Genomic DNA, 12,641 nt, shown 5'->3' with positions numbered 1-12,641 from the left:
GTTTCTTCTTGTATGCGCTCTTGGCTCTGTGTGTGTGTGCTGCCACACTTAACATCATGCGCCTCGGATCTTTACGTCACCGCTGCATGGCAGCATGTGTATGGAAAAAAAAAAGTACCAGTATTTTTTCAAAGGCAGTATCGTATTGTTTTTAATTCATTAGCACCGTGGTACTTTTTTAATACCGGAATACCATACAACCCTATTGGGGACTAAATTACACTCTAGTCCCTTACACTGAACACATTAAGGACATAAAGTACTGAAATAAAAAGATCATATACAAGAATGAATTCACCGTGTAGGGAAAAAAAAGAGAACAATTACTACCTTCTATCTTTTTCATAATCTCTGCCGACACACCAGGCAACTTACTTGCTGCTTTATCATTCCCCCCACCAGCTTCACCTTAAAGGTGCCATATGTAATAATTTAATGTCAAGTCATCATTTAATGGCCCTGATGTGTCAAAAGGCATTAATAAATCATGTTAATTTCGAATACCTTTATAACTGATAACGGTACTTCAGCCGGGTTATTCTCATTTCAAATTTAGATTTACAGCCTCGAAATATTGTTGTTTTCATTTCAATGCCCCGCCCTCCACCGTTTGACCAATTAAAAGGTCTGTGAGTGTGTCACAGCCATGTAGCCAGTTACGCACCGCCCTCTTTTTCGAGCTACTGCCACTGGTAAAGTTACTAAACATCTCAGACCTTAATAACTCTAAAAGGTGTCGTTCCGATTCTCAACTTATTCATGACAAAGCCAGGAACAAAACGAGGATTTGTATTGTAGATGTCACGACCCGACTAGGACTCTGGACACAGATGCAGGATTACTGAAAACAGTTGTTTATTCTCAAAAGGGGAGGGGTCCAAAACGGGAGAAACAAAACAGGCTATCAAAAACAGATCTAACCTGACTACTAAACTAACAAAAATATTAACAACTCAAAACGCTCCGGCTATGGAGGGAAAAAGGGGCTAAGAACAAAAACTAACAAATACAACAAAAAGCGCTCCAACGGAGGCGATGCTAAGAAGCAAATCTTACCTGACAAAAGGTTACAAACAAAGAATCTCCCGTGGATCAAAAGTACAAAAAACGTGGCAATGGCTGTAGACTAGGCTGTGGCAAAGGAACGCTGGAGGTACGCACAAGACGATACGAAACACTCTGGCACAGGACAGAAGGAGGATGAGACATTTATACACATGAGGGAGGGTGACACAGGTGGGCGCAATCAGGAATGACATCAGACCAGTGAAACAGGAGGAAGGGCAAGTGACCTGAAACAAGAGGGAGAGTCAGCATTTCTAAATAAAACAGGAAATGACAAAACAACATGAAACCAGACGAAACCCAAACCAGACTTCACCCAGGTGTGACAGTCGACGATTGAAGGCGGAGAAGATGTTTTCATCTGACGCTAAACTTGCTAATTTCCTCCTTGATAGGTAAGACAGGCATTTACGTTTTCTTATTACTTGTAATAAATGGAAATGGACAATTAGTATGTAAACTATATTGTCCGATACAGTCTATGATCTTGTCTAACAAAGCTAGTATGTTTTTGCAACGAATGCTTAGCATGCTCGCTCGGTCAATGATACATCAACATATAGGCTAACGGGGGAAATATATGCCCGGATTGTATGTCGATGTGTCATCCAACTGACAAATAAAACCTATGCGGATATGGGTAGTGTCAGTGCCTATTTCGTTCTCAATATGCCGATACGCTGAGGAAATGTGTTCCAACATTAGCACGGCTAATGGGGGTTTCTGGTACTGTATGTGCATTAAACACATATGGAGTGGTATTTGTCTGGCACAATATAATGCATCACATGTAATGATTTTCTACTTTGTGTATTGACATGGTAGTAGGCCATATGATTTATGCGTAACATGGTTTTTGCGTAATGTGAGTGGGCTCATAGAATTGCACTCTGCACTGAAAGATGGTGATGTGCGTACATGGAAGAGAATGCAGTGCGTCAGCTTGGATGCAACATGGAGTTATGCTGAATGAAATGTGGCGGTTATTTTACTGTTGGCCTTGACTTGCCATCAAAGTAGGCCTATGCGATATATAATATATTATTATATATAATTATTTCGATGGTGGTCCGTGCGATTCAACTAGGCATTTTAGCAGGGTAATGCCAACAATCTGTCCCGATTCCCGACGAAAATATTGCTGCGTAACTTTACAAATACATTTGGCTAATCGACATCAGTAAAATGTGGCATTATTACTTAGTAAACCATCTTGCAAGAAGCATAAATAAGAGAAACCTACAGCGTAGGACTCGTCGATTGCCATTTGAAGGTCCTTGGAGTAGGATTCGGATTCGGCTGTGTATGAACCTCAGTCATGGAGAGTGGGAATGCAGTACAGAATTTTGACTGTGATTGCAGTACCATTTCTGGCCACATTACTACATATGGCTCCTTTTAAACCTTAGTTATGCAATGCATTTAAAATAATTCAGACTAGTGTGCCTTATGCTTGGGAGACATCATGAAGTACAAAAAGTTAGTTATTAAGCAATTTTTATTCTTCCGAAGTGTAGTTTAGCAAAAGGGCAAAGGGTTTATAACTGCGCTATGCCATTGAATTTCTTTTGCCACGCTCTGATACTAATTCTGGAGCAAAACTTGTGTTTAATAGCCAAAAATTAAGTATTTATTTATTTTATGGAACTGTGTTTGTAACTACGAAACCTCATAACACAGAACATCAGAAACCAAGGACTACCTGTACTCCACACTGGCGTGCATCATTTGTATTGAGCTGTTTTATTCTATTAATTTTAAATAGGCTTTACTTTTGAAAAACACTTAATAGGACAGTCAATTTAAGCTCTGCCCAATAGTTGATTAGAAGCAATTACATTTACAAATCATTCCGTTAAATATTTCCACGTCACATTTATATTCATGTCATTAACAATTTGTTTTTCAGGGTAAGCTGCAGAAACATCAGGCTTTTGAGGCTGAAGTTCAGGCCAATGCCGGGGCCATCATCAAGCTGAATGACACTGGAAGTCTGATGATCACAGAAGGCCATTTTGCTTCTGAGACCATTCGAGTAAGACATAATGTATTTATCAGTATAAGATAGTCTACTATGCACTGTGCCCATGAACGGACAGAAAAATGTTCTTTTGACACGATCGTCTTACCCAGTCCTACACGCCCTACCGGACTCAACAGAGACCGATAGTTTCAAGTGTTGATACAGCTGAGTATCTTCTGGTAGGTGTGGTTGGTGTGGATAATCTTTTTTGGATGCTGTGGACCTGGAATCTTTGACGCATTTTTTGCTTCTAAATTAGTAGTAAATTCTATTCAAATAAACACAAAATTCAGTTGAGTTTGGTAACTTATTTTCATCATCCTTTTCTCGGACTAGAACCGCCTGGAGGAGCTACGCCGTCTTTGGGAGCTCCTGCTGCTCAGGACAAAAGAGAAGGGGATGCATCTCCTACATGCACAAAAACTAGTCCAGTACATTCGGGAGTGTGAAGATGCCCTGGGCTGGATCAGTGATAAGGTATGCAGTTTTTGGTGTTTTACTTTATATACAGTAAGTGCTTGATTCTGCACACCCTGAAATCTACACACTGAGATATTGGTGTATTGTAATTTGGTGTTCCCTCTCAACGAGTGCTTCAACTAAGGATGTAACGATACGAAAAATTCACATCACGGTTATCGTAACCAAAATGATTACGGTTAACATTATCGTAGTATTGCTGAATGTGTTTAAAAATCACTTAACACACACTGAAATCTCTTGATCAAGTTTTTTTAAATAACTAAAATAACACGCGGTTAAAAACCCCACTATTTTGCATGATTTGTGTTTCTTATGCTTCACTGATAGTGATTTAGTCTTAGCATTGTATCCGTTTTAATGGCTAAGCTTTTATTGTTTTGAATATTGATTTTGTACTGTAGCACTTTATGATGTATTTAAATGAAAAGTGCATAACAAATACAATCTCTTATTATTATTCATTATTTATTAATTCTGGCGGTCGTTGTGTCGTCCTACTCTTTTCAGCGGTTTCTTGAAAGCACCGTAAAAACACTTCCGTCTCGTATTCCTCTGACTATAAAACGATCACTCTGCACAGCTTGTAGGGTCAATGTGCAAAATGTAATATCTTACTCGCTCAGGCAGCAATCTGTTTATATACAGTAAGTTTATATTAGGGTATGTCATTGCGAAATGGGGAATGATGGCAGTGTCTCTTATTTTCACGTTAGCATTTAAGCTAGCAAGCTGGCGCCAGTCAGTCCGTTAGTTTATCCAAGTGTAGTTGTCAATCACGGGTTTTCGATAATTTAAAATGGCTATCTCACCTGTCGGGTGATTTACCATGGTTATCATTAATACAGTTTATGGTTACATCCCTAGCTGCAACTTCCCACTACTTTAAAACCATTATAGACTAGTCATTGCCCTTATGTGGGTTCATATCAGGGATGTCATTGCGGTTTGTGAAGCCCTTTGAGTGACTTGTGAGCAGTGTTGGGACTAACGCGTTACTTTGTAACGCGTTACTGTAATGCCGTTAGTTTCGGCGGTAACTAGTAATCTAACGCGTTATTTTTTATATTCAGTAACTCAGTTACCGTTGCTACATGATGCGTTACTGCGTTATTTTACGTTATTTTTTATGTAGTATCGGCTAGAAAAAGAAGATCTGAGTGTGTTTTATTGGCGCGCTGCAGTGTCGTCCTTCTGATTCTTCCTCTGTCACAAGCCGAAGGCGCGCTGTGTGTGTGTCTGGGTGTGGGGAGGGGAGGAGAGGAGAGTGGAGGGCAGGGGAGAGGAGGAGAGGGGAGGGGAGGGGGGGTGCGCAATACAACGTAAACCGTTGGCCAACCAAAAAGTAACCACAGAACACTATAGTGTTTTGGTTGGCCAAGCGGACGTGACGACAGGCTGTCCTCACTCAGGTCCGCATGTACCTGGAGGGGGCGTGCCTTAAGTCCGGCTGGAAATCGGGAGAAATTCGGGAGAACGGTTGTCCCGGGGAGAGGCACTGAAATTCGGGAGGGTTGGCAAGTATGAGATATTCTCTCTTCTTTTCTTTTGTCGAGCACAAAGAAAAGAACATTTGAGTTAAATGTAAGTAGTGTCTTGGATCAAAGATCCCGTCTACTGCCCAAAACAACAATTCAAATCTGCCTGGTTAGCCTTTGTGTATGTCACGTGTGCCTTCCTTAGGTGAAGCCAGTTTTACAGCTATGATGTTATTATGCTGTTTGTTACTTATGTATGTTATGTTGCAGCTATTTAAAATAGTTTTGTCAATTTGTTCTGGCCTGAAATAAATTGGCCCTTTGAAACATATCTTGGTCTTTGTGTGTTGTATGTAGACCACATTGCTTACCAGAGTTCAGTGATGCAAATGCATGTCAAGTTGATCAACACATTGTATTATTCTCCAGTGCAAAAACAGTACTGAAATGAAGACTAAAAGGGCATTAATGGGAGCTTTTAAAAAAAAGAAGAAAAAAAACTAAGTAGTTACTTTTCACAGTAACGCATTACTTTTTGATATTGATATCGGAAATCAATCCGATATTAGCCAAAAAAGTGAATATTGGATTTTATCGAACTGAATCTAAAAACTCCGATATAAGCGCTCCGATATAAGCTGTCCATTTACCGCTGCAGCACGTCTATAATAGGTGACTCTGGTTTGATCACACTCCAATACAGTAGGTGGCGGCAATGCCCCTTTATTAACGTTGGTGCCGGTGTTGTACCGAAATCTGTTACCCATCGGAATTTGTAACTCCAGGGGGCGATGTTCCCATGATGTTTGTTTGATGGTTAAACGGCAAGCCCAAAGAGGAGGAGAAGAACGCTTGCGTAAATGGCGTAAACTATCCTGCTGAAACGTCAGTTGTCAGAATTTCAGCATTAATAATAACAATGGACTCATACTATAATGAAAGTAAATCATTGATTTCCAGAATATGTGTAATTTATTAATGCTGAAATTCTGACAACTGACGTTTCATTCCATGATAGCTTTTAATGCGGAAAATGTATGTGTGTGAGAGAGAATCAACAGCTGATACAATGGACTCATACTATAATGAAAGTAAGTCATTGATTTCCAGAATATGTGTAATTTATTAATGCTGAAATTCTGACAACTGACGTTTCATCATTAAGGATAGTTTACGCCATTTACGCAAGCGTTCTTCTTCTCCTCTTTGGGCTTGCCGTTTAACCATCAAACAAACGCCATGGGAACATCGCCCCCTGGACTTACAAATTCCGATGGGTAACAGATTTCGGTACAACACCGGCCGCGGAAGAAGAGCGTCTCTGATCCAGCATGCACAGCCCACGTGATCACAACAACGACAACGCGAGTGCTTGCAGCAAAGTGTAGTGATGTCGGCTGTGTGGAAGTATTTTAACCTAAACTCGGACAAAGACGTTGCCGCTAAATGCAACATTTGTCAGGCGCAAGTGTCCCGTGGAGGGACAGAACCGGGAAGGTTCAATACAAGCAACCTCATCGCACATTTGAAAAAAACACCACAAAAAAAAACATGAGGATTTTCGCGAGAGCAGCAAGGCGAAGCAACAAACCTCTGGCTCGTTTCAGCAAAAAGGCAATGGCCATAACAGAAAAGATAGCCCAGTTTATTGTGCTTGATGACCAGCCCCTGTCGGTGGTGAGTAATGTCGGGTTTAAAGTTAAAGTAAAAGTTAAAGTACCGATGATTGTCACACACACTAGGTGTGGTGAAATGTGTCCTCTGCATTTGACCCATCCCTTTGTTCGCCCCATGGGAGGTGAAGGGAGCAGTGGGCAGCAGCGGTGCCGCGCCCGGGAATCATTTTTGGTGATTTAAACCCCAATTCCAACCCTTGATGCTGAGTGCCAAGCAAGGAGGCAACGGGTCCCATTTTTATAGTCTTTGGTATGACTCGGCCGGGGTTTGAACTCACAACCTACCGATCTCAGGACGGACACTCCAACCACTAGGCCACACTGAGTAATGTAGCATCATTAATTTTTATACTGAGTAGGTTTAAATGCTTAATGGAGCACCTCGAACCTCGCTACATTATTCCTTTCACTTTAAAATGTTTTTTTTTTTTAATTGGATTTATTTAGGTTATTTTTCAGGGTCTTCTAATTTATTTTTAATTTATTCTATTCAATTGTATAATTATGTTGGAATTAGTGGTTTTTTTGCACTTTAAATATATCACTTTGTTTTTATTGGATTTGTTGAGGTAATACTCTTATGTTGAAGATTAAAATTTATGTAACCAATTGGTTAATAATAAATGGGTCAGTTTTTCCTATACCTACTCTTGCTGACTATTGTTTTCTGTTTTAACACTACAACATCAGTAACAGTAACATCACTTTATCAAGCCTTTTCTAACATTCCACACAACAAAATAAGGAATAAATATATGTATGATTCGTGCCTGATTGATATCGGTATCGGCCAATACTCAAGGCTACAATATCGGTATCGTATCGGAAGTGAAAAAGTTGTATCGGGACATCCCTACTTTTTGGTGTAAGTAACTGAGTTAGTAACTGAGTTACTTTTGAAATAAAGTACCGGTAACTAGTAACTGTAACTAGTTACTGGTTTTCAGTAAGTAACCCAACACTGCTTGTGAGTAAGGGCTATATAAATAGTTATTTATTGTGGATGGGTATATGCCATTGCTCTTATTTAGTCCTCTGTGATTCAATGTAATCAAGTTTATTGGCATGACAAATGACACAATCCTTCATTTCAAAATTAACCTTTTTATGTAAGAGATTTTTCAACATTGCTTGCTGAGAATGTGCTGGAAAAGTCAACAGAATTTGCATTCACTTTTTAAATTAACTTTGACAGGTCTGTTGGTAATGTAAGGTGTTTTTTTGTATGCTTTAAACATGTTTACTCCACAGGAGGCCATAGCAACATCTGAGGAGCTGGGGCAGGACCTTGAGCATGTGGAGCTTCTGCAGAAGAAGTTTGAGGAGTTCCAGACAGACCTGGCAGCACACGAGGAGCGAGTGAATGAAGTGAACCAGCTGGCGGCCAAACTGAAACAAGAGGACCATCCTGAGGTGGAACTCATCGTTTGCAAGCAGGATGAAGTCAATGCTGCCTGGCAGCGCCTGAAGGGTCTGGCCCAGCAGAGACAAGGAAAGCTGTTTGGAGCTGCTGAGGTCCAGCGATTCAATAGGTAAGCAGTAGGGAAAACATATCCATCAATACATCTTTCCATGGTCATTCTTCAAGCCTCTGTTTATCATCAGTGATCTTATTGGGGCGTTGTGTATTTTACTAATAGGGATGTTGATGAGACCATCAGTTGGATTAAGGAGAAGGAGCAGCTGATGGGTTCTGATGACTTTGGGCGTGATCTGGCCAGTGTACAGGCACTTATCCGTAAACATGAGGGTCTGGAGAGAGACTTGGCTGCTCTGGAAGATAAGGCAAGGCTTTCTATATGAAATATTTGACATTAGATTAGGTCAGAGAAGTTACTTCTGTAACAATATTGCTTTTGTCCATCCATCAGGTCAACACACTAGGCGGTGATGCAGAGCATTTGCAGCAAACACATCCCCAAAATGCTTCGCAGATCCACCTCAAGAAAGATGAACTTGTGACAAATTGGGAGCGGATTCGCAGTCTGGCTGCTGAGCGCCATGCACGCTTGAATGATGCTTATCGGTAAAATACCAGGACATGGCTGTATGGTTGAATGCCAAGTGTTCTTTTCTCACTATCTATGTTGTTTCAGCGTTTTTGGGTTAAAAATGCCACTACTCATTTAAACCACACATAATAGCAGCCGATCCCAACACAATCAATATTCTTTCAAAACATGAAAGGCAAACCATGCACCTAACTCATTGATGTAGCAAGGATGATTTGATGTAGGAGAAGTTCCTCAGCTCAGCTGTTAAATGTACATAAGAGAGACTTGTTTCTTGGTCTCCAGGCTGCAGCGTTTTACTGCAGACTTCAGGGATCTGACAAGCTGGGTAACCGAAATGAAGGCCCTCATTAATGCAGATGAACTTGCTAATGACGTAGCTGGAGCTGAGGCTCTGCTGGACCGCCATCAGGAGCATAAAGTAAATTCCCTTGTAACAAATGTTAACTTTGGACGATGACATTGAAAGTGTGACGATTTGTGTACATTGCGCAGGGAGAGATTGATGCCCATGAGGATAGCTTCAGAGCCACTGATGAGGCTGGCCAGGCTTTGCTCAGTACAGCACATTACGCTTCTGAAGAAGTCAAGGAAAAGGTAAGACTTTCTCAACACACACATTGAGCTCTGGTAAATTACAACATAACTACACATTTATTTTTCAAGTCTTGTATTTTGATAGAACTTTTCAAGCTTTTTTTTTAACGAAAATTCTGGTTGAACTTCAAATTGTTAAATTTTAGGCACAGTCTGCATCCCTAATTCTGTTGTTGGCCATGTTCCCCAAATCAATCTTATCATGTGCAGCTGGGCGTCCTTACTGAAGAGAAGGAGTCTCTGTTAGAGTTGTGGGAACTTCGCAGGCAGCAATATGAGCAGTGTATGGACCTCCAGCTCTTCTACAGGGACACTGAGCAAGTGGACAACTGGATGAGCAAACAAGAGGTAACCTGACTATCCAAACTGATAATCCTTTCAAGTGTTTTATCTTGTCACATGGGGTCATTTCTACAATATTGTCTCTTGAGAAGATTATTTATAATATAATATATAATAAGGTTTAATAATAAAATGGTTGCTGAAATCTGAGTGGTGTTCTCACTTTGGAGAAGGTAAGATTCTGTCTGTTAGATGTGACTTTGAATTGGAACAAACAATTACTTTTCAGCTATACTTAAGTAATTATTTACCTAGGCTTGAGTCTACCTTGGATAATAATACAATGAAGGTAGTTATGACAAATCTTGTAACTTGGTCAAGGTAATTACATATTAATTTTCATAAAGTGCTGAGCAGGATACCTAGCTAATGTTATTTACATGACGTGTCATTAACATAGTTTACAATTCATCACCTGTTCTCTGTATCGCGACTTAAGAAGCTTTATCCTAAAAAATGTGTAAATGTAACTGAGAAAAAGTGACTACGCTTCACGCGTGCGCGTATATTTGCCTAATGAGGATCTAAATAAACGGACAAACTTTGAGAGGCAATGGGGTCGTTTCTATGTGTAGTGTTGTTAACTTAAATCATCATCACTGAGCAGCGTGACAGGAATAGGCTCACACCCCTTTAAAGAAGGGGCAGTTGCACAGTATTGAAACCTGCACTCACTGCCTTCCTGTTCACTGCAAAGCAAGCTTCAAAACAAAAGCATGACATTTTGTGTCGACAAAAACAGCTTGCACTGTATTTAGAACTGCACTGTCGATGTATGCCTGACGGTATGTCGTCTCTTTTCAGGCTTTTCTTTTGAATGAAGATCTTGGTGATTCCCTGGATAGTGTGGAGGCACTGCTGAAGAAGCATGAAGACTTTGAAAAGTCACTGAGTGCTCAAGAAGAGAAGATCACTGTAATTTAATTTAATTGTTTACTGGAAGTTTGTCAATAGCATTCCAGGATGCACGTCAATCAATTTTTCTCTCTACATCCTCAGGCTTTAGATGAATTTGCAACTAAACTCATCCAGAACAAGCATTATGCCAAAGAGGATGTGGCTACCCGCAGAGACGCTGTAAGAGAGAAGTGTCATCTTGCTCATTTAATCTCCCCTTTGCCTTGACTACAAGGTTTTTCTAAATTAATTTTATATTTTTAGCTTCTCAGTCGTCGCAATGCCCTACATGAGCGTGCTCAGTCTCGACGCTCGGCCTTGGAGGATTCCTTCCACCTTCAGCAGTTCTTCAGAGACTCTGATGAGCTCAAGAGCTGGATCAATGAGAAGATGAAGACTGCCAGTGATGAAGCATATAAGGTCATTAACAATGAGCTGTGTAGTGCAAAGAAGTTTTTGATTTTTTGTTGTGCTCTTGTGGATGCTTGAGGGGTATTGAACTTGTCTTGCTGAATGTTCTGGCCTGTGACCCCTGACTTGATCATTTGACTACAGGATCCTTCCAACTTGCAAGGAAAGGTGCAGAAACACCAAGCTTTTGAAGCAGAGTTGTCCGCTAATCAAAGCCGCATTGATGCTCTGCAAAAGTCTGGTCAAGAGTTGCTTGATCGAAAACATTACGCCTCCTCGGAGGTGGCCTGTCGTATGGAAGAGGTCAGCTCCCAGTGGAAAAAACTTCTGGAAGCCACTGAGCTGAAAGGTGCTGCTTAAACACATATTTTAATTACTAAGACATGCAGAATTATACTTTGTATATCATATATATCTTGCATTTTCTAGGCATCAAGCTCCGTGAGGCCAACCAACAGCAGCAATTTAACAGGAATGTGGAGGACATTGAGCTTTGGCTCTATGAGGTTGAGGGCCACTTGACCTCAGATGACTATGGCAAAGACCTAACCAGTGTCCAAAATCTTCAGAAAAAACATGCACTTCTTGAAGCTGATGTAACTGCTCACCAGGTATAAGATGAACCATAGACTATTATGAGTTGCCATGAAGTAACTTGTTTAGAAAACTAATTGTATAAATCTTTTGAATTGATCAGGATCGCATTGATGGTATAATAATTCAAGCTCGACAGTTCCAAGAGGCTGGACACTTTGATGCTGATAACATCCAGAAGAAACAGGACGCTTTAGTAGTTCGTTACGAAGCCCTTCGTGAGCCCATGGCTGCTCGCAAACAGAAGCTGGCTGACTCTCTTCGCCTCCAGCAACTTTTCAGAGATGTTGAAGATGAGGAAACTTGGATACGCGAGAAAGAGCCCATAGCTGCATCTACAAACAGAGGTACAAACTTTCATCCCTCCATCCATTTTCTACCGCTTCTCCCTTTTGGTGTACCGAGGGGGCTGGGGCCTATCCCAGCTGCACTCGGATGGAAGGCCGCGTACACCCTGGTCAAGTCGCCACATCATCGCAGGGCCAACATATCAATGATAATCAATAACCAGTGTTAATTTTGTTGACTAAATATGTTTTTCTTCATTATTGTCAACGACCTATTTTCTCTTGACGAAATCAGGACGATAACGAATGAAAACAAAAGCATGTTGACGAAATTAATTGACAATTTAGTCAATTAATTAAAACAAGACGAAAATGTTGACAGAGACAAAATCCAATCATATTTAATCTCGTCTTTTAGTGGGTGTGACAAAATGTCCAATCACAGTTGCATGTGGGAGACGGGCGGGTGGAAAAACACAATGGGTATCCAATCAAAACTAGCCTCTTTGTAAGGCGATATCCACCCGCAAAAGCAAGAATCAATACACGATATCAATAGAATATATCTTCTACACCGGGAAGACAGAGAAGAGAAGACATATGGATGCACGTCACCTCTGCCACGATAGACAACAAGACAAGTTGTTAACCCTGTGGATCCAATGTATTTGGCAAAAATACAACCAACTTGAAGCGCCATCTGCAGACTAACAATTGTGACATCTTCCCAACAGTAAGGCTGAAGCTAATATTTCAAAATGACTCATACTGTACTGAAT

At 40.6% G+C, this 12,641-nt stretch overlaps 1 protein-coding gene across 5 annotated transcripts in view; it reads left to right on the top strand.

Moving 5' to 3' along the window:
• Nucleotides 1-12,641, top strand: part of sptan1 (spectrin alpha, non-erythrocytic 1) — an 87,234-nt gene that overhangs the window by 21,977 nt on the left and 52,616 nt on the right. For all 5 annotated transcript variants that reach the window (XM_061980699.2, XM_061980698.2, XM_061980696.2 and 2 more), the window contains exons 3-16: nucleotides 2,975-3,100; nucleotides 3,425-3,565; nucleotides 7,974-8,254; nucleotides 8,363-8,507; nucleotides 8,594-8,748; nucleotides 9,020-9,155; nucleotides 9,230-9,331; nucleotides 9,542-9,679; nucleotides 10,478-10,588; nucleotides 10,673-10,750; nucleotides 10,835-10,990; nucleotides 11,126-11,330; nucleotides 11,411-11,592; nucleotides 11,679-11,922. In XM_061980699.2, coding sequence (XP_061836683.1) covers nucleotides 2,975-3,100; nucleotides 3,425-3,565; nucleotides 7,974-8,254; nucleotides 8,363-8,507; nucleotides 8,594-8,748; nucleotides 9,020-9,155; nucleotides 9,230-9,331; nucleotides 9,542-9,679; nucleotides 10,478-10,588; nucleotides 10,673-10,750; nucleotides 10,835-10,990; nucleotides 11,126-11,330; nucleotides 11,411-11,592; nucleotides 11,679-11,922 — 2,200 coding nt within the window. The remainder of the gene's footprint in view (nucleotides 1-2,974; nucleotides 3,101-3,424; nucleotides 3,566-7,973; nucleotides 8,255-8,362; nucleotides 8,508-8,593; nucleotides 8,749-9,019; nucleotides 9,156-9,229; nucleotides 9,332-9,541; nucleotides 9,680-10,477; nucleotides 10,589-10,672; nucleotides 10,751-10,834; nucleotides 10,991-11,125; nucleotides 11,331-11,410; nucleotides 11,593-11,678; nucleotides 11,923-12,641) is intronic.

The sequence above is a fragment of the Nerophis lumbriciformis genome, linkage group LG20 (assembly GCF_033978685.3).
Source record: "Nerophis lumbriciformis linkage group LG20, RoL_Nlum_v2.1, whole genome shotgun sequence".
NCBI lineage: Eukaryota > Metazoa > Chordata > Actinopteri > Syngnathiformes > Syngnathidae > Nerophis > Nerophis lumbriciformis.
Note: the sequence above shows the minus strand (reverse complement) of the source record. Positions and strands in the feature narration are given on the sequence as shown.